The 26,715-nt window shown below is 43.3% G+C and overlaps 1 protein-coding gene across 1 annotated transcript in view; it reads left to right on the top strand.

Moving 5' to 3' along the window:
* Positions 1-26,715, top strand: part of COL22A1 (collagen type XXII alpha 1 chain) — a 994,625-nt gene that overhangs the window by 793,022 nt on the left and 174,888 nt on the right. Inside the window, exons 30-33 of the mRNA XM_086966258.1 lie at positions 2,401-2,463; positions 3,660-3,713; positions 8,531-8,572; positions 14,902-14,934. Coding sequence (XP_086822384.1) covers positions 2,401-2,463; positions 3,660-3,713; positions 8,531-8,572; positions 14,902-14,934 — 192 coding nt within the window. The remainder of the gene's footprint in view (positions 1-2,400; positions 2,464-3,659; positions 3,714-8,530; positions 8,573-14,901; positions 14,935-26,715) is intronic.

Below are 26,715 nucleotides of genomic sequence, written 5' to 3'. Positions count from 1 at the left end.
GGCGCAGGCTTCCGAAACTGCGGCAGAACAGCGTCCTGGGAGGTACTGGGCACCGACTCCACAGGGAAACCCATATTTTCCCTAACATGGCAGAGCAGATCAGGCATCAGTTCCCTCGAAATGTACTTGCCCTGCAGATCCAGCGCACCCAAAGTAGACTTATCAGAGGAAGCGGAGGATGAAATATCCGAATATAGGTGGGCAGCCGTCTCAGAGCGACCCCCAGCACCCTTCTTGGAAGCCTTGAGACTGGACAGCGTCTCCAAAAGCAGGCGCTTCAGTCGCTTGGAGCCACCCAGACCAGCACTCCGACCAGCAGGCGCAGAATCATGACTGTCGGAGGAGGAGGAGGAGGAGGACGACCTAACAGGAGAGACATGCTTTCTCTTCCTGTGGTGTTTCCCCATTGTAAATATCACCACGAAACACAGGAAACAGCAAAATGCACACGGAATGCACAGCAACACTACTAGCGTCACAGGAGAGAAATACGAACTCCCGCCATGAATAGGAGGAAAACACTCACCCCACAGCTGCAGCTCCGTTGATTGAAGAAGGAGGGGCAGAAACCAAGCCTCCCAGGAGCGGCCGACGAGAGAAATCCCAGCAAGTCACTCAGGCTGAAAGGAGGCGATGACGTCATCGCCATGAGCCAGCCCGCCAATCAGAGGACGAAGGCAGGGAACCCGGAGCCCACCCGGGCGCCCGCCCAGGCAGAAATGAGTATCCGAAGACGGGAACGGCTTCCAGCCAACTTCCGCCATCACCAGCCCCGGCAATCTGAAGAACCGGAGCCCGCTATCCAGTGGCAGCCCCAGCCGAACAGAGGACGTCCCCGCATCCCCTGAGGTGAGCGCGGCCAGTCCACCAACACCGGCAAAGGCAGGACTCGTGGGGCCTCAGCACGCCTCCGAGTAGTAGGGTGCCCCGCATCACAGCCCGATGAGCGTCCCCGACCCAGGAGCAGCCAGTCCACAGGAGCCAGCCCCCAAGTAGCATAAAAACGGGCAGAAAGCTCCGGGGCGCTCCGCAGAAAGCAACCACGTTCCAGCGCTCCTCCAGGGATCCAGGGCGAAGAAAGATATCCACGGGGGACCCGAGAAGCCCCCCAACCCAGGGCCCCCGCCAGGAGGAAAGTACAGGAAGCCCAGCAGCCCGACTTTTCAAAAGGTCCCACGGAGGTCCACGAGCACCCCCAAGGCCCAGCCAAGGAGGAAACCACAGGACAGTCGTAGCAGATAAGTGCCCGGCACTCACCCAAGCGTCACCCATCAGTAGTCCAACCGACAGGAAACAAAACAGGATTTGCTTCTGGTGGTGAGGTGTGTTATAGCACCTGACAGGAGGGTGGGTGGAGTCTAAAAAGCGTTTCCTGTTTTGTTTCCTGTCGGGTGGAATACCTCATGTGTTATGACTGGGTCGAGGACGAGGGACGTAGAGGTAATTCATCTCTATCCCAGGTCATCTATTCAGGTCCGAGGCAACATCCCTACGGGGCCGCATTCCCAACCTCGGATAAACAAGACACTTCTCAGACCCTTCCCCGTCACTCCAAGCACCTAGGTCTCACCAGAGCATCTTTATCTGAGCAGCAGAGCGGCTTTTAAAAAGACATTTAGTGAATGATGTCACAGTAGATCTCAGAAGCCAAGCCCTCGTCATCAAATTAAAGAGAATTCTAAAGTGCACATTGTTAACGTGTGTTTCACTGGTCTGAGTGAAAAAATAACCAAATGTAAGCGCGCGAGTTTGCGTTTGTTTAGGTAAGCAGGATTTTGAAGCGGCTGTCTGCCCTTTCCTTCCGTCCTTTATTGTTTACTACTTTTAGAAAAGATTATACAGCTTCTCTTTTTACTCAAAATGTTGCATACTTAATTTTATTTTTTATTGATATCTCTAGTGATTGTTACTTCTTTATCTGTTATTGTTATTTCTCAGTAAATCTGCTTTAACTTAAAAAAGTAGCGCCTGTCATACACATTCTGAAATATGCTTCCTACCCTGCTACTAAAATCCTCTCGAGAAATAACATATATTCATTTTCTTTTTTGTATAGCAGGCTCTGTAAAGATGTGCGCAGAGTGATTTATAGGAATAATTATTACTGGCTATCAATAAGTATTGCTTTAGTAGAGCGTGACCACCACTGCTTACTCACATTGCAGAATGAACGAAGTGACAAACTGTAATACTGAAATATTACCACGAGATGGCACCAGCGCAATATGTTGAGTTTTATTTTACTAAACTATTTTTACAGTCAAGCATAGGATCAGCAGTACAGTATAGTGCAATATATACCTTACTGAGCCGAACATTCACAATTCATCTAAATATCAGGAATAGGGTTATATGGTAACAGTATACATTCTTACATGCATTTTTTCTCTCCCTTTATAGGGGGAGGGCGGCCTCCCAGGGCCAAGTGGAATACCAGGCCGGCGAGGAGAAAAAGGCGATAAGGTAAGCATGGTTTTTATAATAATTGGGGACCAAATCAAAAATCTTTCTCTATGAAAAGAAATTCGTAGAAATTCAAACTTACAAGATAAGAGCCAGTCTTATCCTCGAAAACATGTTTTTCAGTTGGGAACCGTGCACTTAATTCAGAGAAACACATGAAGGGGGCGGGTTACTATGGAAACCGTGAAATTAATGTTAGAACTAGTAGACATCCTATTCACTTGCCATAAAGACAGCAATGAAAGTTTAATATAGTGAGCCGAATAAAACCGAATTGAAGACCGTAGTTAAATATTTGCTGGACAATTTTAATTAAAGTGATATGTAAAACCTCCATAGTTTATTCATTAAATACAATTTCCCCATATAATATTAATTAGGTAGATTTTCATCTTTAATACCGTTAATTTTGGACCCATAGAATTGCTGCCTCTATCACCATTAGACATGTTCTATGTTCAAATTAGCCATGCATGGGTAAAACTTCTCCAAACATCCCAGCAGATTTGTAGGTGTCACGGTAACAACATACTACATTTCCCTACTCCACAGCACCATCCTACAAACTCCCACACCAGGAGACACGTCATTAGGACCCACTAACTCCTCTATTCCCTTGTTTCTTACACACCTCACCTCTCCATGCACTTTTTTACGTGCTCTTTCATGCTTATGTAAATCACGCCCCAAAACACCCAACGCTCTAATAGTGAAAGTGCAAAGAGAACACAGGCCTTTTTTTTCTACTAATTGTATTGGAATATTCCCTGAATGTTCCCATTTTGGGGATTTTGCAGCCAATTTACAAATGCTTGTAAGAGTATTTAAAAGAGTACAGTAGAATTCCAACTTTAGACATTCAAAAGATCCCTTTTAAAAAATATTAGATCCTTAACAATATTATTAAATAAAGCATCCTTTTAAACCATATGATATAATGTGTATTGTTAATCCATAGTTGAAGTAATCAGGTAGACAGGAATAATGTGGAAAAGTAGTTTATTCCTGTTTAAGAAACACAACAATTCTAAAAGAATGCTGACATGGAATACTACAATAGTCAGTTTGTGTCCATTTAAAATCTATGTTCCTAAATTCTTGTCCTCTCAAAAGATGTAGGTCCACACCTACTCCAACTGCAGCATGCAATTAAGTTTTCTAAATTCCTGTTCCTGGGTTTTTTCCTTTGTATGCAGGGTGACTCCGGGGAGCCTGGAAAGGACGGATCGAGGGGAGACAAAGGTGACAAGGTAATTATTGTGTTTTATTTCTGTTACGCTTCTGCTTCTTAACCGCATGCGCGCTAGCGGTTTTCCCGCTGAGCGCTGCGATTTTGAAAATCCCGTGTTACGTGACAAGGTCAACTCGTCACACGCACAGCGCAGGTAACGCCCATGACGAGCTGACCTTGTCATACGCATCGAAGGGGTTAATCACCACTTCTATTTACCTCGTAAGCAACAATTTCAGCTTTCTGAACTGTGTGCTTTAAGGATGAACACCCAGAGTTAATGATTTGATTGCAACACCTTCAAAAGTCGGTTGTTCAGATTTAATCAAAACCATAATATTTTAGATGACACCATTAGCAAGTCTTCAGCTTTGACTCTAAATCAGACGCAGCAAGAAAGTAAAATCTATACAGATTTTCTCTATATAATGCCAACATTAATGAAATATTAATGAAATACAGGAATGTGGGCTTGCACCCTGGAAGACACTTTGCAATTTCATGAAGTGCTTGGAAAGAGCCTGCCAAATATTGTATTATTAACTTAAAATCAATTTAGAGTTCTCTCAAAACGGTTATTCTGATTAGAACTCAATTTTGGGCCACATTTTCAATCAAAGTGACTCAGTGCGTGCCACAAGCCATTAGGCTGCGCCGCACTGAGTCATTTTCAAAGCACAAGGAGGCAACATATTTACAACAATATGTTGCATCCCTGTGCTTTGCCATGCGCTGGTCGCACAATCGGCTGCCATGCGCCAGCACAGGCACCCTTGCACCATGGTGCAAGGATACCTGCCTTGTGGGGACATTCAGTTGAGGTGATTTCCTCTTTCCATGCGTGCTGTAGAATGCAGCACACATTGAAAGAGGAAAAAACGAGGAGAAATGTAAATGTTTCTCCTCGTTGCACCGCAGTACGTGTAGTATTCTGATGCATTTCCAGGTTTACGATTTCTTGTTTTAGCCCTTGTTAGCGGTGCATTTCTGACATTTTCTAGAGTTGGCAGGGGGCAGTAAGTCTTTTGATGTGCAAACACAGAAGACATTCCAGCCCTGTGTCCCCTCCCCTTCTTCCTTTCACATCTGAAAGTAGATTTTCTCACACAAAGATATGAGTATGAGTGTATTTATAAGGGGTGCAAAACCAACTTTGGAGAATACCAAAAGTAACTGTGCATTAATGAGTCATATTCAATAGGTACACAGCCATTACAACGCGGCTGTTACCCCGCAAGTCATTACATCGCATGCGTTACAACGCATGTGATGTAACAATGCGAAGCCATTACTATGCATACCATTACATCGCATGCGCTTTTACAATCCATGCAATGTAATGGCTATCGACATCGTTGTGAGGAAACTGAGGCTGTTCCGTTTCCTCACAACGACATGCACCGCCCCTCAGACGATGCTGGAACCAGGAGAGAGGAATAATGAGGAGAGAGAGGTAAGGGGTGGGGGTTACTTTTTTAGAGTTTACGGTAGTGTCAAAGTATTGTTGTAATGTTTGCGTAGTGTGTTTTAGGATTTAGGGTAGTGTCGGGGGGTTGTGCAGGGTAGTGTTAAAGTGTAGGGACCGGACTGGGGAAGGGGGAGGGTCATGCTTGGGTAGTGTTTTAGGGTTTAGGGTAGTGCTGTGGTGTTTGTGTAGTGTTGTGTTGTGTTTTAGGTTTAGGGTAGTGTCGGGGGGTCGTGCAGGGTAGTGTTTGAGTGTAGGGACCGGACTGGGGGTAGGGGGAGGGTCGTGCTGGGGTAGTGGTTTATGGTTTAGGGTAGTGCTGTGGTGTGAGTGTAGTGCAGGGTAGTATTTTAGGATTTATAGAAGTGTTTGGGGTCGTGCAGGGTATTGTTTGAGTGTAGGGACTGGACTGGGGTTAGGGGGAGGGTTGTTCTGTTGGTAGTGGTGTAGGGTAGCATTGTTATGTTTGTGTAGTGTAGGGTAGTGTTTTAGTTTTTAGGGTAGTGTCGGGGGATCGTGTAGGGTAGTGTTTGAGTTTAGGGACCGGACTGGGGGAAGGGGGAGGGTCGTGCTGGGGTTAGTGTTTTAGGGTTCAGGGTAGTGTTTTGGTCTTTGTGTAGTGTAGGGTAGTGTTTTAGGTTTTAGGGTAGTGTCAGGGGGTTGTGCAGAGTAGTGTTTGAGTGTAGGGACCTGACTTGGGGTAGGGGGAGGGTCGTGCTGGTGGTATTGTTTTAGGGTTTAGGGTAGTGTTATGGTGTTTGTGTAGTGTAGGGTAGAGTTTTAGGTTTTAGGGTAGTGTCGGTGGTCGTGCAGAGTAATGTTTGAGTGTGGTGACCAGACTGGAGGTCTGGGGAGGGTTGTGCAGAGTAGTGTTTGCGTGTAGGGACCTGACTGTGGGTAGGGGGAGGGTCGTGCTGGGGGTATTGTTTTAGGGTAGTGTTGTGGTGTTTGTGTAGTGTAGGGTAGGGTTTTAGGTTTCAGGGTAGTGTCGGGGGTCGTGCAGAGTAGTGTTTGAGTGTAGGGACCTGACTTGGGGTAGGGGGAGGGTCGTGCTGGTGGTATTGTTTTAGGGTTTAGGGTAGTGTTATGGTGTTTGTGTAGTGTAGGGTAGAGTTTTAGGTTTTAGGGTAGTGTCGGTGGTCGTGCAGAGTAATGTTTGAGTGTGGTGACCAGACTGGAGGTCTGGGGAGGGTTGTGCAGAGTAGTGTTTGCGTGTAGGGACCTGACTGTGGGTAGGGGGAGGGTCGTGCTGGGGGTATTGTTTTAGGGTAGTGTTGTGGTGTTTGTGTAGTGTAGGGTAGGGTTTTAGGTTTCAGGGTAGTGTCGGGGGTCGTGCAGAGTAGTGTTTGAGTGTAGGGACTGGACTGGGGGTAAGGGGAGTGTCATGCTGGGGGTAGTGTTTTATGGTTTAGGGTAGTGTTGTGGTGTTTGTGTAGTGTTGAGTAGTGGTTTAGGTTTTAGGGTAGTGTTGGGGGGGTCATGCAGAGTGTAGGGAAAGACTTGGGGTAGGGGGAGGGTCGTGCTGAGGGCAGTGTTTTAGGGTTTAGGGTAGTGTTGTGGTGTTTGTGTAGTGTAGACTAGCGTCTTAGGATTTAGGGTTGTGTTGGGGTTCGTGCAGGGTAGTGTAGTGTTATTGTAGTGAGAGGACTGGGGCTCAGGGGAGGGTTGTGCAGTGGTACTACATTAGGATTTAGGGTTGGGTAGGGTGGAGTCACTTACCTTGCAAACGTTTACCATGAGTATACCTTTACCACACATGCCTTTGCATTGTAAAAGCATGCATGGTAAAGGCATAGTCATGGTAAAATGTTGCGATGTAATGGTATGTTGTTGTAATTGACATCACGTAGTAATACCCGCGTAGTAATGGCATGCGTGGTATTGCTATGTGATGTAATGAATCATATTAAAACAAATAGGATTGAGTGCGTTACACGTACACGTGGACATTCTCTGTGACTCAGGTCCAAATGTGTCCAATCATTTAAAAAAAGAGTAAGTTTGTGGGAGACTTTCACAGCTGCTTAGTTCATTTAATTTAATTTCAATAGAATAGATGTTGCGTTTAAAACAAAAGCAAATATTGATTTTGAAAAAACGATTTTCTGCTTAGCTGCTTAGGTAATTGCAGTGGGTAATAACACTTTATGGTTTCTGTGAAGTTTCTAAGAATACTTTCTGTGACGTTGACTTTATTAGCAATTTAAATGGACTACCAGACACTTAATATTGAGTGGATGACATTCACACTTAGCCTGACTACTTTACAAACTTCCCATTTCGCTCATATTTTTAAGTTTTTCAAACTTTGCAAAACGTAATTTGCAACCAATAATCCTTGGCAGAAAAAAGTTTCTGTCTAAGAATTTCTGTGCAGAAACATTTTTGTTAAGCCTACTCTTAAAGACTTAGGGCATCATTAATGAAGCTGTGTGTCACTTTTAGGCCGCCGGTGCGTCACTTTTTGTGACACACCAGTGGTGTAAAAAATGTGCCTTGTTGCACCATATTTACAAAGTGACGCATCTAGGTAGATGCGTCACTTTGTAAACCCCTGCGCCACATTATACCTGCGCCAGGTATAATGTATGCAAGGGGGGCGTATTGACGCAAGAAAGGGTCATAGAAGTGACACAGTGAAATCTATGAGATTTCACTGCACCATTTCAAGGACCCAAATGCGTCAATATCTTACGCCTGTTTCATGGCAGGTGTAAGACTGAGGCAGACACTAACAACATGGGACTTGCCCATGTGAAAGTACACATTTCTGGAGTTGCGTCACTTTTGTGACACACTCCAGCAATGCGTCACTTTTGCGCCTACAGATATGTCAGAAATACTGACGTATCTGTAACTCCTTGCGACATGATGCGTCATATTATAAATATGACGCATCATCATGACGCAAGGAGTGCGCACTTAGAAGTGACGCACCGCTGCTTTCACGCAGCGATGCGTCATTTCTCATAAATGAGGCCCTGTGTTTGGGCAATTTAAACCTCACAGCTCATCCAAAAATATTTAGTTGAAAAATATCACAATATTGCACAACCCTAATATTGAAAAATATATAATAACTGGTGGGTTCTGCTTCAGCCTGGAGTATTCTCCTCTTCATCAGCTTAAACATGTAGCGGCAACATTTAGTACAAAAGTGTCTGTCTCTGTGTATAAAACATCCAAATGGTATTGCTAATTCATATTTATACGTATGACTATATCATGTATACTCAAGGAATTCTATGACGATGAATAGAGAGCACGCCCATATGTTGAGCACTAACACATTGCAACTCCAAAGTGGCTTGCCATAATTTGTGGGCGTGTGTTGTACTGGATTTTCTTTAATCATGTTCTTTTCCTCTTAGGGTGAATTTGGTCCGGTTGGCCCACCCGGTGCTCCTGGGAAGGTAGGTTGCAACAAAACAAAGTAAGCATTGGGCGATATTGAGGGAAAAGGTCAAATGGCTACATTGCCCACTCTTTGACTTATGACCTGCAAATTATGATTGGCAAATCCTCAACTTATTTGAAATGAAGAGCAACAAAGACAAATTGCTTCTTCTAAAAACACAGACTTTTACCAGGCAATCTTGCCAACAACCAGCCCATCACACATATTTCCTTTAGTAGAATGACACGAAAACATTAGGTTACTCTTTGGCGATGCCCCACTCCTCAATGACAATGTTGTCCCCTTCCTCCTTTCACTTCTTGAAGTGTTCTCAGCCTTTGCGGCCATCAACCGAAAAGGAGATGCATGTCCTTTCAACAAGCATAAACCTGACAAAGGAAATGTCTCCAGATTCCAGTAGATAACAATGATATACTTAGCACCTTAATGATGCATCAAGTGTTCAATCATCTCCAACCAATGCATGTACATTCATGACATCACCATTTAAGAGAATGCCAATGAATCTCAAGAAGAGAGTTTGCACCAGCAACAATATCAAACATCTCAAGCTCCACCACATCTTCATCTAGTTGTTTACCAAGATATCCTAGTCCTAAGGATCATCTGACATTAAAGTATTGTCCTGAATTTTGTTTATACAAATATCGCCCCTTTGGGTGTAGATTTTGCTTATATTATCCCTAATGGGGCTATATCTTGCTAAGTGATATTTAGGACACAATATATATATATAATAGAAATAATCCTGCATACAATATTCTTTACAACACCCTCCTAATCCCTCCATCAATGCCTAGCTATTGAGTGCCAATTTGATATACATCCTCATCAACTTACCTATTAACAATCCTTCCAGAAAAGTTCAAGTACAGGTATGAAAGACGGTAAACAACCTTTACAACGCAACTTTTACAACACACTACCATTACGACGCAACTTTTACAACGCAAACCATTACAACGCATTGCACTGGGGGGCGCTCTAGGATAGGGAATAGATTTAATGTACTTTCCAACACCTTCCCTACTATCCACGGGGACTGGAGTTGGAATAGTAAATTAAACTATTCACTATCCAGCGCCCCAAAGCACTATGCGTTGTAAAGGCATGCGTTGTAAACACCGCGTTGTAAAGGCATGCGATGTGAAAGCATGCGTTGTATCGTCATACATCCATGAAAGACTGAAACTCAACATGGAAATGTGAAATCACTTGGATTCAAGAATAGCCAAAATATCCCATTCAGAAGTCATATCCGCAAACACAGTTGTAAAGTTAGCACTGTCCCACTACAAAACAAACCCACCCACCTTTAAGCAGATATCATAACAACAGTGGAATCCCTCATAGTCTCCTACCAGGATGATGGTTCCCTGACACACCCCTTGTTTCACTGAAGAGCATCTTGAACATCCCTGTTTGACTCCTCAAAAGGGCACAGAAGTATCACCACTTGACTTCTACCACATCAGAACAGCACTGGTTTCATTTACATGTCCACATCCTCAGCAATACCTGTTTTATGTAATCTACAAATTAGTAAGTACTGACGAACCTCTCAGGCAACCTATAAGAATCCACATCTTCCAACAAATCACAACTTAGGTAGTGGTGTTCCCATAGGGAAACGTCTGCACATTTCACTAAACAACACAGTGCTATAACAAGAAGAAGAGTGTGATAAATCTGAATATACTATTAAATGCACAAAGCGGGTGCTATATCCGCCCCAAACACCTACTACCTCAAGGTGTTATAGGCACAAATCAATGTGCAACAGAATTACATACTCAGAATGAGGGCTGTTTTAAGCACACCATTAAGTTCCTATTTAGTCTCTGCTATAGTTATTGCTTCCTATGGTATCAGTTAAACCCTCTATTGGACAATACGACAAGTCTTATACAGTAAACTGAAGCTGTTACATGGTGTTGAGGACGCTTAACATATGTTTAGAGGTCTCTACTCATATAGGAGCTGGGGCAGAATGTTTAGACTGACTGAGTGACCACCCCAGACCCACTAGAACGCAGCAGATCTGTAATAAATTGATACTTTCATACCTCATACAGGAGTGCACAGATATCTTTTGGCCAGCTGATATAAAATACCCAGCAGTTGTTCTGTGCGATCACACTGATGTTTTGTTCGGAATGAACTAGGATCTTGCGGGGATATCGTTCTATTACAGTGGGAACTTGTTCTGGGAACTCTCGGCGGTACTCGGATGAATCTGGCTTTGTACGGACAGAAGTTTTTTGATGATTCTATCGCTTTAGCTGAAATTGGGGCACCCATTACCAGTGCTCATGCCTTGAGAAAGTCTTAGAGAAAGACGAAACACGTGTCAGCAAACAGTGTGCTGGTAGTTTTTTACATTTTCCATTTACAAATAAAGGATTGATGAAAAAGCAAGAAGATTGACCTATCTGGATCTTTATTCTCTTAATGAGTGTTGTTGACTTGTCTGTATTGTTCACTAGAGGGTTTTACTGATGGTAGGGTGTTTAAATATCGATTACAAAAATATAGTTGACAAAAATATAGTTGTATAAATATCGTTTACAAAAATATCGACACCCTACACCTAAACAGGTAAGTACATAAATATCTACTCAAAAATATCGATGTAATAAATATAGATGTTAAAAATATCGACTTTTTAAATTAATTAACATTACATTAAATAATTAAAAAATATAAGTACTAATAACAAAATACATTACATTACTTTTATATTTTAACTATTTATAACAAATTACCTAAACTTTTTCATTATAAACTTAATAAATGTGTACATATACATATATTTAACACATAAAATTATATAACAACAATAATACATACATTTATTTAATATATAAAAAATATTATTAGTTAAAACATTTGCTAGCGAAGGGGTAAACATTACTATTCCCACTCCAGAGGGTGCAACAGTAGGGAAAGCGTTGGATAGCGTAGGGGTAAAAATGACTAATCCCACTCCAGAGGGTGCAACAGTAGGGAAAACGTTGGATAGCGTAGGGGTAAAAATTACTATTCCCACTCCAGAGGGTGCAACAGTAGGGAAAGCGTTGGATAGCGTAGTGGTAAAAATTACTATTCCCACTCCAAAGAGTGCAACAGTAGGGAAAGCGCTGGATAGCGTAGGGGTAAAAACTACTATTCCCACTCCAAAGGGTGCAACAGTAGGGAAAGCGCTGGATAGCGTAGGGGTAAAAATTACTATTCCCACTCCAGAGGGTGCAACAGTAGGGAAAGCTTTGGATAGCGTAGGGGTAAAAATTGCTATTCCCACTCCAAAGGGTGCAACAGTAGGGAAAGCGCTGGATAGCGTAGGGGTAAAAATTACTATTCCCACTCCAGAGGGTGCAACAGTAGGGAAAGCGTTGGATAGAGTAGGGGTAAAAATTACTATTCCCACTCCAAAGGGTGCAACAGTAGGGAAAGCGTTGGATAGGGTAGGGGTAAAAATTACTATTCCCACTCCAGCGTGTGCAACAGTGGGGAAAACGTTGGATAGCGTAGGGGTAAAAATTACTATTCCCACTCCAGAGGGTGCAACAGTAGGAAAAGCGTTGGATAGCGTAGTAGTAAAAATTACTATTCCCACTCCAGTGAGTACAATAGTAGGGAAAGCGCAGGAGCTCAAAAAAAATAATAAACCATCTGTCAATTTTAGTATTAAATTTACTGTAGATTATAAACTTATTTAATATATACATTAAAATATATTATTATTAACAAACACCTACACACCTAAAATAATTACTCAATTACATTTAATATTTACTAATTTATTATTGATTAGTATTGTATTTTCAAAATATTTACATAATTAATTAATTGACAGCTTTCACACCATATACACTTATAAACACCACAACACAAACTAAAATGTATTTACTCGTTAGTTTTTTTTAATTTAATTATAATTAATGAATCAATAATTATGTAATTATTCAATTAAAATGTTATTACTTCACTACATTTTCACTTAAAAATTCCAGTACACACACCTAAAATTAATTAAACAATTAACATAATTAATTAACACAATTAATTATCAATTAACTAATTGAAATTAATTAACTAATAATTATTAAACTATGTATATTAAATTAACACATTAATTAATCAATTATTTTATTATATTTAAATTACTTCCCACCCTATTCCCCTATAAACCCACAACCCGCTACGGAACTATTAACACTAAATTCAACATAAAATACATTATTAACTAATAAAATGCTGCAAAATATACTAATTTCACAAACAATACTCATTAAAAACACTAAATTACTTATAATTATTTAAAAAACGATATTTTTGTAAACTATGTTTTTGTAAACGATATTTATTACAACTATATTACTGTTATCTATATTACTTACCTGTCTGTCGATATTCTGGTCAAACTATATTTTTGACATCGATATTTCTTCTTGTAGATATTTCTGCGGCGATATTAAGGTAACTCGATATTTTCCCGTCGATATTTCCGCTCTGCACCTTTACTGATAACCTAGGAAGCGATAACTAACACTAAGACTAAATAGGAACTTAATGGTGTGCTTAAAACAGCCCTAATTCTGTGTAAGAATCCACATCTTGTTTGGCCAACAAAATGTGCAAAGCTTTGTTAGACTTGAAAATCAAAATGTGAAAAAAGGCAAAAGAGCAGAATACAAACCTTTTCAAACTGCACATCCAGGATATGGAAATACACCAAAACCATCTCAGACTCGCAACATCTCACCTGCACTTCTGAAAATAACCGAAAACACATCTCTTCAAAGACTATCTCATTCAGGCTCAATTTGTATCCTCCAAGCTTCTTGTTGCATATCATGTACTTGGTGAGAACCTCCTTGTTATGTACAGGATCACAAATCCTTTGCCATCTCTACACCTTGCTATAGTGGTTCCTAAGTATGGCCCTAATTACGATGGAGGGCAGTCAGAACGCTGACCACCATCTCAGCGGACAGGAGACTGACCGACACCCAAGTAGGATGAGACCACCTTGCAGGTGGTCAGAAAGTGCTTTCTTCTACTGTGGCTTGTGCTGCTGCCCTGGAAAAGGGCCCCAGCACAAGGAACAATAGAAAAAAAAACACCACGTGGTGCATGGCACATGGTGCATGGATGTGTGGGGGTGCACTACATGTGCCCACGCGGGACAGGATGCCTGCTTGCGGCCTGCAAAGTCCATTTCTGTCTGCTTTTTTCTGGTGGTCGGACTGCAATGAAAAGGCAGTCGGAAAGGGACCTCCTAATCCTTACTGTGGTGCCAGAATAGGCACCGCCTCTATTAAAGGGAAAGGATGAATTGCCGCACCCAGCGGGATAATGGATTTTATCGGAAACGGCGGTCTGTCCCCCTGACCTATGCGGTCCGACCGCCTGCATCCAAATGTGGCGGTCAGACCGATGACCTTTATGTCGGTGAGACCGTCAAAGACAGCCTGCCAGTGGTGGTTCACTGGTGGTGGTAACACCAAATACCACACCACACAATTATGTGCTTATAATGAAAGGTACTGTAATTTCTCCCTGCTGTGGTTGGCTGGTGGCTCCTTCGTTCGGTAAAGCATGCATACAATATAAGTAATGTACAGTTTTTGCACACTGTAGTGTGAGAACGTCGGAATGTTGTGCCTCCATAATAGACAAGTGAGTGGCAGAAGCCCAACCCTGGCTTGTATAGACCTTCTGCTCCAACATCCAAATGTTTCTTCTGGTTTAATGTGGAGCATTGTACCCTCAGTGGATAGAATGTTCTTTTTGTTGTAGCCCCTGTACTTCGGGCTAGACTGGTTCTCAAAAGTCGTATCCCAGTTGGGCCTATAACTCGAGTAAAGGGTCTATAACAACCAGTTTAGCTCATAAGAGTGGCTTAAAATGCTAAAATATTCTGTTTAGATTTCGGAACGCATGCCACTATGCTCATATTACTTATAAAATTTAGGTCGCACATTGTATCACTGTTATAGTGGTTAGTGGTTAGTACCGTGTGGTTGGGGTAGACATGGATATAACACATTGGAACAGAACACCTATGTGGGTTAACTAAAATGAAAATGATAAGAGAATTAGCAGAGGAATATAGTCAATTGAAAGGTTTCTGGTGGAAGTTAGAACTGTAAAGTCTATATGAGAATAATGAAATGTTTACAATAAAGAATAACATGTTTTTTTTTGTCAAACATATAATAAAGTGTATTTTTAAAGTGCGTGACACAATTACGAGGACACTTTCGTATGTAAGTTTCAATATTGTTTAATGGCGCTCTCAATGGTTTCCTTTTTATCCAGGTGGAAATAATTGAAGCAGAGCCTGGGATCCGGGTGAGTAATATAAAGAGTTCTCAAGGAGCCGCTTGCCTATAATTATTTCTGAAGCACTTGGTGATACTTCATTTTCTATGCTTAGCACTCTCTCTGGCTGGCGCGGAGCCCTGTCATTACTGTAAAGTAGCAGTGACCTTCTAAAGCGGAACAGATTCTGGAAGACACAGCAATACTGTTACTTCTGCATAATGGACTATCACAATGACGCTGTTGCCAGGCACAGAGCCTGTTGCCCGGCACAGAGCCTGTTGCCCTAGGTTACCCATCCCTCTGCGTTCCCAAGGTAGCAGTCAAAAGGGGGCACATCTTGGAGTTACTGCAGATCCTGTGCTTGACCATGTTAGGCTGCCCCTTGAAACGCCCTTGTGATTTGTGGTGTATTAGATTTAGTGTAAATTTGTTCCCAGCAACTCACCATTAGGTTAAAAGGGAAAAAAAGCAAAGTCAATAGAATATAGACACCTACCAAACACTGCATTAAAAGCTTTTCCTCAACGACCTGAGTAGGAATATACGTCAACTTCACAATCCAGAGGACCTAAATGTCTTATGGACCGGTTCTGTCACTATAGGACCCAGAGGTTGCTGGGATCTTCCGGTGCCAATCTTTTGAAGCCCCCAGCCCTTCGGACTTAAATCCCGGGGCAGAGAGTCCTTTACGATGCTGGGTACCAGAGCTCTCTTCGCTTTACTGAAACTGAAGCCAAATTCAAAAAGTGACAGAAGACTTGGCACCTCCTTGCCCTGGACTCTCTCTGACCCTTCTTAATCTAGCCATTCCATCTACCCTTCCTTTCTTTTCTAGTGCCTTTGTGTAAGGATTTATTTGGGTCCTAAGATTAGTGCCAGGATGCCCGAGTGAGAGTGCGCTCTATGGGGAATAGTTACAAGGACTTAACACCACCAGAACATCTATTTTTGAGACGTTCTGGTGGCGTTAAGTCCTTTGCCTTATTTAGAAGGTGGCGTTAAGCCACTTAACGTGACTTAACGCGGCCTTGTAAATAATTCCCCTATTCACGCAGCATTTAGCCTGAAGGGGGCGGGCAATGGGTATTGCAGTGGGCGTTCCGTCGCAACACCCATTGATTTTTAGCACTGTCCCCTATTTACAATGGTGGCATAACTGTGTGGCAGCGCCAAAAATAAGACCAGGGAAAAGCTGGTCTTAACCTGGCACAACGAGGAGAAATTATACATTTCTCCTCGTTTTTGCTGTTTCTCTATGTATTGCATTCTGTAGCACACATAGAAACAGCAAATCCCCATTAGTGGTCCAAGAATGGATCCTTTCCTGCACATAAACAATCATTAAATAAAGTTGAGTTGCAACTTCTATGTGTGCTGCAAAATGAAGCACACATAAAAGTTACAAATCACCATTAGTGATTGTTCATGTGCAGGAAGGTGTCCCTTCCTGTGGATAAACAATCATTCCCTGCAAAACAGACACCCTTGCACTGTGGTGCAAGGATGCCTGTGTTGGGGTCCGCCATATTATTGTAAATGCCGCCCATCCCTGTATTTTGAAACTGTTGGAGCACGGCATTAACAATTTTGGTGTAACACAGTGCTCCAACAGTTTCCATGTAAATATGCCCCTATAAGTTATACATTCGCTCATTATTTTTGCAGAAATGAAGGCCTGAAATCATGTCATTAGTCAGGTAAAAATGAAAAGCTTTGCCTGGTTTTTCTTTTGTTTGGCTGACACATTGATTTCAGAGCTCTAATAATACAGACAACACTAAGCAAAGTTCTTGATTTTTAACAGTAAAAAAACAAGGGCCTTGTTAATAATCACCTATGTTTTTTGTGTGTTTTTTTTTTAACTTTTACGTTTACCTGTTTATTTGCAAACTGTTCTCACTGCACCTGCTTGCCCTTGATGTACATGCGAGATTGGACTGAGGCCGAATACGCTGGCTACACATGTATTTACAGATAATTTTAGTGATTCGTGGATAAGCCGTTTCACACATGAGATATATCTGCAAATTCCTTCTTTCATTAGTTAGATAAAGTTATGAAAATGCAGAGTAATTCCACAAATTGACGCTGTGTTTTATACAGTAACCACTAGATGGCAACATAGGACAGAAACATATAAAGCGAGAGCCTCTGCCCGTGTCTGCGGCATTTTCTCAATAACATGCACCATCCTTCAAATTCCTTAATTTGAGATAACAACTTTTTCTGTTTAAACACCCTCTCGTCTCATCTGTTACATCTTCTTGTCCCGAAGGCCATAGTAAAATAGTTTGAAATTCTTGCGAGTTAATCTTCAGCATTCGTTGTCAAAAACTCAAACTTTATTGATGTGTCATAGTAACATTTTAGCACAATTAAATAAGACGGTCTGTCATTTCGCTGGCTCTGAAAGAGACCCTTTGTTTTGATTGTCATTTAAACATCTTGGGTTGAAAACCTTCAGGATATTAAGGTGAACAGCAGCCGATATTTAAAAGGTTTATTGGTTCTGCTTATGCTGTGGTGTGCTCTGTAAAATGGAGCTTTTAGTACATGGCTCTGTGAACCACCCACCTGGGTGGCTACGGAGGGGCCGCCCATTGGTCCAATTGACTAGCACAGTGGTTCCCAAACTTTTTTGACCCGTGGCTCCCTTGACCTAATTGGCAGTTGGCCGTGGCTCCCCACCATGTTTTTACCGGTGGGCGGAAGGGGGGTGATGTAATCACGACCTCAGGAGTACTTAGTGTTGGCTTCCTAAAGTAATTGGGATGCAATGAAGGTATTAAATTTAAAGCCCTGCATTTGGCATTTTTTTTCCAGAGTTTTATTCAGCGCAAACTGGATCCGAAGGTATCAGAGCGCTTTATATTGATTAGCACTAGTTGCGATAGACACATTCCTTTTCGTTCAGCACTGGGGAGATTAAGTGATTTTCCCCTAGATTAGAATCACAGGATGTTGAGCATTCCAGCTGAGAGTCAAACCTGGTTCGAGGTCTTCCGGTTTAGCTATAAGAGGCCACATCCTCTCCCCAGTTGAGAAATCACTGATGCTTAACCCATATGTGCCTGGATTATTCGGTGTACACATCCACAGGTTGCTGGGGAAGTAATCGGGTTTGATAAATCTATGCTCACATTTGCAGAAAGTGTTTACTTTACTAAATGTCCCACTTCTGCAAAAGCAGGTATTTGATTAATAATTTTACTGTGAAAAAGGTGGGCTCCATGGAGCGAGTAAAGCGCAAATCGTACTTTTGAAGAAGAGGGACAATTAGTAAACACTTTCTGTAATGCCAGCATAGATTTATTAAACAAGGTTACTTCCCCAGCAACTTGTGGATGTGCACTAAGAATAATCCAGGTGAGTTCTTCATTAAGGCACACGTGGGTTTGGACTGGGTTGGGGAGTCGAACTTGTGGCCACAGCGAACTACATTTAAAAGGCACATCACACAGGATCCGCAACAACTAAAGTAGTGAACAACTGCCTAGTGCAGCCTCACTACTCCCCACCCCCTACCAAATCCCACTTCCGCCTCCAACTCCCCATTCTCACCCACACACACGCCTTCATGCTCAGTCTAAGATAAACACGACTCCAAATGTGCCGAGATCGCGTCCAGAAAATATCAAACCACACGACATCCAAATGGGAACAAAAACAACACATCCGCGCTATTTATTTCCAAAATGTAAACGATAAAAAATAGATCCAGGGGGTTTCAGGCCAAAATTAAAGGGGATTTTGGTGGCGTCCAATATCAGAAGGCTGCAGCGCCTCCTCCAGGGGGCGCCTGATCTACGGGTCAGAGTGTTCTGTACAAGTGAAAGTCCCCCTTTTCCAGCCTCTCCTCCATCTGGGCAGCACTCGCTACACTTTCCTAGGCTGTCAATGGGCAGTTTGGAAACACAAACATCTGAAGAGGTGGCCTAAGCAAGCACCTCGGCCCTTTGAAGGGAATAGCTCTCTCTCTCCATGGAGTATGCTGCCACCGCGGCCTAATCCACATTCAGATCCACTGACAAATGCCTGGAATCCCTGTCTGTCCCCCACCCTCACTTTCCCTAACAAAAGAGCCCCAAACTCCAGGGAGGGTAAGGGGAAGAGCATGTTCAGACTGTATCGCGCCTGTACTCTCGGGACATAAACACCATGTTCCCAGATAATGCAGGGGGGCACTTTATTCGCACTACAGCTCACACCAGGAGCGAAACACCCATTTGACTGAAAGGGCTTCAGCTCACCCACCCCCTCTCGTGTGGCAGCCCGGAATGACACAGCTCCTGGACACACACGCAGCCAGCCGCACCAAGCACTTCGAAGGTCTTTAAAGACCTTTTGTTTGCTAATGAGGCTTTGATGGCCCGCCCAACCCCCCCTGCTTAGTGGCCCTGCAGCTATAGAGTGGAGATTTTGCTTGAAGGTCAGCCCCCCCCCCCCGTAATTTGACTCTGGTTGCACCTCAGGCTCACACGAAGTGCACTTTCCCACATTGTGCGCGCGGCGCCCCTGGCACCTCACAGTGGCGCACCGGGGCGCCGCGGCGCACAGTTTGGGAACCACGGGACTAGCAGGTTAGGCCATACTAAACGTTGAATAAGTGCTTCAGGGGCTCTGCAGACAGAGGCTCCTAAATAGGTCTTCCTTGGAATACATTTGATGGAGGGGAGAAAGCTGAGGGCTTACAAAGGAGATAATTAAAGCAACGGTGACAGACAGAAAATAAAAAATAAGAACTTTGGCGCATATTTACAAGGGCTTACAAAGCCAAAAAAGCGGAGATAAAACCAGCGCACTATTTACAAGAGGGGGCTAACATGCATAATCGCATGTTAGCACCCTTTTTCCCAACGCCTCCCTTTGCATCTCCAATGAGCTGCAAAGTGGGCGTTACTGGGCTTACTCCAGATGGGCCACCTTGCAATTATCGCTGATGTTTACATCGCAATATTTACAAGGCAGTCCACTTGATTTTAGCACAGATTAAATTTGCTAAAATCCTGATTTAGCCATCCCTAACATAGGGGGTGGATTATGCTAATACGACCCGTGGGTCGTATCAGCAAGTTTATCGCCCTTTTGCAGGGAATATCGCTGGAAAACCAGCGATGTTCCCTACAAAAGGGCGATAACCTCGCTATCTCTGGAATTTTGATCACCCTGGAGTAAGGCGTTGTTAATTACGCTCTAACAGGGCAATAAATACCAGAGATAGCGTGCGATAATATAATTATCGCTACGCACGGCCAACGATGATTATCGCTGGCCATTGCGAACATGCCCCCAAGTAAGAGAGGAGCGCATTCAAGATAGGAGTGGTGCAACAGTGAGAATGGGAGATAGATAAAAATGAAAGAATGTAAAGTAAAGAGGTGAGAAAAAGAAAAACATGGGGAAGAAAGGGGGAAGAAGAAAGCTACCAAGGATGAGAAATGAAAGACAGTGAAAGGAAAAGGGCAAAAAGAGAACAATGGGAAAGAAAAAGAAGAAAACAGAAAAAAACAAAGGGGGAAGAAAGAGTAGATGAAAGAAGGAAAAGGTAAATTAATTTCACCCTCATTGTCAACACCCCTGGGGAAAGTAACTCTCAGAAGCAAGCAGGATTTATTTTATTATTAATATTACATGATTGCTCCTTCTGAAATGCAGGGGATACATGTCACTTTTGTGGAAAATTCTTTCAGAGAATGTTGCTGTAAAAAGCACCATTCAACAATTTTAATAATAGTCTTTAAAGGATAACATCCCCTCAACCCCCAAACTCCCTTGTGGACACTTCAATCAGCATTTGTAGAGCGTGGCACTGCCACCCCTGAGAGTATCTGGGTGCTGGGGTGCGAGGTCTCCGACTAAAAGCCAGGTCATGAAGAAACAGCAGGAAGAGAGAAGAAATGAGCAGAACAAGTCAAAACAGCGGGCCGAAAAATGAGTGAGCAGAAAAGGCAAAACAGAGGGCAGAAAAACAAGCTGAAAAAGGCAAAACAGAGGATAGAAAAACGAGCGATTCAAAGTGAGGGGTATTTTCTTTTTCTGGCAACTTCCTTGATTCCCTTTTCAGCTGCAAGCTGATTCATTAAAACAATGGTGTCCAACAAAGGTCCAAGAGGGACAAGTCTGTGCTAGGAGTGCCTGAAATTGAGAAGATAGTGCCTTCCCAACCTTTTATTTATTTATTTATTTTGTAGAGTTCACAGACAACACAAAGATAAAAAACTAATGTTGGCACCTAAAACCACTACCTCCCTAAGGCAAACAAAGTCTATTTGCCCAGCCCTCACCCCAGAGGAAATCCTTCACTCCAGTGCAGCTGCTTCCATCTCATTGTGTGCTCCAAGCACCTATAAAGAAAACGCCACCAGGCCCTTCAACTCCCCCCAAGTCAAGGTGGACTGATGCAGGTAGAAGATCATCCTATAACTGTCTCCCATTCCTGGATGATCATTTGTGCATGGAGCAGGCATATAAAAGGGAGTAGGGACCTTCTGTGCTTAGTAGAGGCTGGGGTTGGCGGTAGCAGTAGGATGGGGCAGAGGGACTTCACATCTGAAAAACCTGCTTTGTGAACAAGCAAAAAGATTCCAAGAGATAGAGATTGCGGTTAACACGTTCACCAGCAGGTTGCCAGCCTGGAAGGCAAGTGTGGGAAGAGGGGATAACAGAAACAAAGAAAGGGCTCATGCACTGGGAATTATATAAATCCCAAATAAATATATTTGTATGAAAATCACTCAAGAAAGTCTACAATCTATTACAGTTGCTCTTTGCTTTTTGAATTGCACCCTTCTGTCTCCAAATTAATTTGTGCAGACCTGGGCTGACCCGGTGCCCCTCTGCATTGCCTATATAGCGTTTGAAAGCATTGGGTCAGAGCTTCAAGGAGCTTGTTGGGTAGCAGAAAGCTTTGGTTTTAGAAACTTCTCTCTTTCTTGGGAAAAGGTACGGTTTGGTGAAACATATGCCAGATAGTTGGACCCACCTGTAAATAGACAGAGCCATGATCCAACAGAACGGAAGGTAGATGCAGTTTTCTGGTGACCTGGGGGCATATTACCAAGGCAGGCGATATGAAATTATTGCCACTTTTGCAGCTGTTTTCGGCTGCAAAGTGGAGATAGTTTAATCGCCCTATTAGCAAGCTGTCGCTAACATCAGTTAGCGACAGCTTTTAGGTGATAGCGAGCGGTTTGGGGCCTGCTTTGCATGTCAGCGATATTTATCACTAATGACATGCAAAGTGGCCATACCAAACCTGTTAGCAACTGAAAGCAGTCGCTAACATCGCTATTGCCTATTATCGACGCTGGCGTAGCGATGAAAAAATTCACGCTAAGCGCGAATATCGCTGAAAACTAACGCCTGCTCTGACCACTTCTTAACCTGTATATCCAATGGGAGGTGGATATTCAGGTTAGGACCCTATTGGCGTTAATGCGTGAATATCGCTGGTTTCCCTGCGATATTCACGCATTTTGTCCGCTATCGGCGGATATTTTATCGCATTGGAGATAAACGTTGCTAATAGCACGTTATCTCTGCAATAAAATCCGGCGATGCGCGGCGATAAAAAACATTTCGCTAAGCTTATTTAGCAATAAATATCGCTAGTTGTTGATAATATGCCCCTGGTTAGAACACATACTTTCTCGTCGTGAATTTCTCTAATTCTTTACAGACCATTAGCAAACTTTTGCTGGATAATTTGGCTTACATCTGACAAACTTTTTTTGAAATTTGTTCGGTACTATATATAGCCACTGAATAGAACATTTAAAATGTTTAGGCTCCGACTATAAATTGGATTATACTGGGGCAATTTTACTGTGTGGCAAATTCACACACAATTTTACCGTGGCCGTGTGATAAATTCACCCCAGTACCTGGAAATTATGTATAAAATCCCAAAGAATGTTAAATGACTGCGTGGGACTTGATTTTCCAGTCGTATACACACATAATTCAACATTCAATGGGGTTTCCCCTATACATGCAGGGGTCGGGGGTGAGGCAGGGTGGCAGAGGTAGTAGGGGAGAGAAAGGAAATATTTTTTTTCTAAAAGGCTGAACATTTTATCCATCACCCCGTTACAAAAAAACGCTGAATTTGATTTAGCTACTGTTGCAGGTAATGCATCAAGCGATGTATCCAGTTGTGTTTGGTTCTCCCACGCCACGTAAAAAGAGGGGAGAAAAAAACAATTTATTATCAGGTGGAGCAAAATTAACACATTAAATGATGCATTACCTTTTTTTTACACCAAGGTTATATAATCTAGCTTTACTGGGTTATGTTAGGGCAAGCTGAGGGCAGTGATAAAAATGTAAATACCAAGCCTCACACTCTGAACATGAACCCCTGACTGCACAAAATGTCACATTCTGTGCTGGGATGTCATTGTTTAATTGACATATGGAGCAAACATATCTCACTCATAGCTGCTCCCGTGCCACCAAATTCAACTTCAGACGCTGCTCCAAGGTACAGATTGCATCCATAGCGCAGAGAAGACGCTTTACAAGTCATTCACAAAGACATCCATAGCCTGCAACAATAGATGTACATCCTCACAGATCAGCAATACCCAGGCCTTACCAAGAGTCTGCAAGAAACCTACAACAGTCACATACTCCCATGAGTGCTCCTGATAGAGTTTTGAGAATTCCCAAAAATGTCTACGAGGAGGGCTTTCTGCACCGGCAGCTGTATTTAGGATACAATTGTGCATTTTGGGGGGGGGGGGGGTCACCATCCAATGTTATGGGGTTCCTCTTCCTTCTCCGTTGTTTATTCAAAGACTCTGCTTCCTTCATTACATTTTCGTTTGTCTCCACCTCATTGCTCTTCCTCTCTCGTGCTGAGCTCTAGGGTTGCAGATTTTTAAGCCCCTTGTGCGGCCAGTACGTCACTTTTTGTTACGCACTGGCAGCGCATTTCCCTGCCCCATATTTACAAGGACAGGAAAAGCCACCCTGTGTGGCTTTTCCTCTCCTTGTAAATATGGTCCCTTTACACGCAGCACTTTGTATGGAAGGGGCTTTCCATGGGTGTTGCTGTGGTTGTTCCAGCGCAACACCCATGGAACGAGACACATCTCCAGATTTACGAGGAATCGTAAAACTCGATATGCGTCAGTATGCTACGGCACCCGAGGGGTGGCATAGCGAGACGTAACGAGGAGAAATTTTTTAAATTCTCCTAGTTTTTTTCCTCTTTCAGTGCGTGCTGCATTTTACATCATGCATTGAAAGAGGCAAATGCTTGTAGTGATTGTTTTTGTGCAGGAAGGTGCCCCTTCCTGCACAAAAACAATTTCCCCATGACGAAGGCATCCTTGCACCATGGTGCAAGGGTGTCGGCGCATGGCAGCTGTTTCTGCGCCAGTGCTGGGGAGAGCACAGAAATGCGACATATCATTGTAAATATGTCGCATTCATGTGCTCTGAAAGGGCTGCAGCGTGGCGCAGCCAAAGGGCTTGCGGGGCTGCGTTGCGGCACTTTCTTGTAGATCTGCCCAATGTTTTTATCTTCCCTCTTTACTCCCTCCGCATCCATGCATTTTCTCCCTCTTCTGGTGAAACAGTGGTAGTAAGAAGCTTTTCTCAGCCCAGATCAAGGGTCATGGGACCGGTTGTAGGCGTTTCTTACTTATTGTTCGCACGATCGCTGTGTAGACGCTCTGATGCAGCGACACATCACAGTCTAGGTTCCTCTCTGCTCACCAGGAAATAGGGCCCATGCAGGCTAGACAGGCCCTCCATGCACACCTCATTGCACGGAGAAATGGAAGCGTCTGACCTGATGGGTGTTGCGAGGGAAGAGAGCTGGGGATCTCCTGACACGTGACTGATATGAGGTGCTACCAGAACGAATGACCGTGTGACCAGTGCTTTATGAAGGGACAGCGGTTGAAGTGAGCTGTCTCATTGTAAAGATCTGTTTTTAGGAACAGAGCATGCTGATCTCAGGAGGGCTTCAGCCCTAGATTCACAATGCCCCATGACCACGTCAGGAAAGGCCTCACCAGTGTCCGCGGGCAGCATCGAAGGCGCACAACCACTTCAGCATTTTGACTGAACATAAGCACAGGGCAACCCATCAGTTGCCCATGTGCAGGGGTTCCTACGGGCCTGTCCATCTGTTTAGAGCGCACACCTATCAGGGTCTGAGGAAACCGGGTAGAAAAGTCTGATTGAGTCCAACTATCAGGATATACAGTAAAATCCTGATGTATGTCGTTACTATGCATGCTTTTACAACGCATGCCTTTACCACGCAGGTTTTACAACGCAAGTCGTTACAACGACTTGCGTTGGGGGGCACTGGATAGTGAATTGTTTAATTTACTATTCCAACTCCAGTCCCTGTGGATAGTAGGGAAGGTTTTGGATAGTAAATTAAACTATTCCCTATCCTACAACGCCCCCCAGCGCAAGTCGTTGTAACGACTTGCGTTGTAAAAGTTGTGTGGTAAAGGTACTGCATGGTAAAAGTTGCGTTGTAAACGCTGTTCCCCGTAGAATCCTGTCAGCTGCGCCCACGCAAGGGCATGAGACATAGGAGGCGACCCTCTGTGTTTCTGTCCATAGGCCTTGAAGTATCCTGTTAGTACCAAAGCTTCTTTGGAGATAATCCTGGAGTTTACTGTGGTGAGACCTTGCCCCACACATTCTAAAACCCTTATCATCAGTAACTATACCCTTAATTTTGTTGACTGAGGAAATCGACCCAAAAGGCTGTGCAGAAGAACAGCTTGCTTGGTGTGGAAAACGATAAATGAAGGGTTCAACGTGTTCTCTCTTAGCCCACTGCTGGTGCTCACCAGTGCTGAGGTTGCCAAATACCACACCTTTGATGCACCTCATGCCTTTTTCTTCCACCACTGTCCACCCCTGGCAGTTTATCTTACAGACTTATTTCATCTCTGCCTTCTCCTTTATTCACTCTTTTCCCATCTCCTTCTTTTTTTCGCTCCCTGCTTTTCCCTCTCTTGCTCTGGGTCAAAGTCTGATCATGAAAGTTATATCTCAATCCACAGAACTGACTGCAGGTGCCCACCCTCTGCAGCCCCCAGTAGGAGTTGAGCATTGCCAATAGCCAACAAGAATTGGTAATGCAGCGGTTTCGCCTGTGTAATGAATAAAGAGCTGCTTCCATCAATCATCGTCCTTCCGGGAGAAGGAAAGAACTCCCTGACAGATAACATGGGCGTGGTGAAAATGTAGCACAGTGGCCAGAGCTGCTGACTCGAAAGCTGGGGACCCCGGTTCGAGTCTCAGCAGCGCAGCATCCTGTGATTCTCGGCAAATCTCTCAATCTCTCCGCCATTCCGGGTGATAAATTGTTATATTAATATGCTGCAAGAGTAGAAGGCAACTTCATCAAAATATAGTTCTACCAAAGCGGATATTAACAGTACTTTGGCAGCAGGAAAGTGATAAGCGAGGCAGAGGGGGAACAAGCATTGGTAGAAATGGAGGAAAGGTAAGTGGCACACATAGGAACCAATGAGAAGCCAGGAAAGAAAGAAGGCCGGATGTAAGTCCCTTTTAAGTTTATATTAAAAACGATAGATTTCCCAAGCACAGCACAAGCACTGTGCAGGAGAAACCTAAAAATAGGAGCTAAACATCCCTAGCAGCCTGGTTACAGGGCTCACAAATGCCAAAGACATTCTCCAAAAAAGGTGTTCTCTGGCCCAACATTTGATATATTGCTTTCCTGTTTGATTTGAGGACGTGAACAAAAATGTATGCATTCCCAAATGTGTATTGCTTTTAAAATAAAGAAGTGAATCCCCTCTCCCC

The sequence above is a fragment of the Lissotriton vulgaris genome, chromosome 4_1 (genome assembly GCF_964263255.1).
Source record: "Lissotriton vulgaris chromosome 4_1, aLisVul1.2, whole genome shotgun sequence".
Classification (NCBI taxonomy): Eukaryota; Metazoa; Chordata; class Amphibia; order Caudata; family Salamandridae; genus Lissotriton; species Lissotriton vulgaris.
This window is presented reverse-complemented; position numbering and strand designations above follow the sequence as displayed.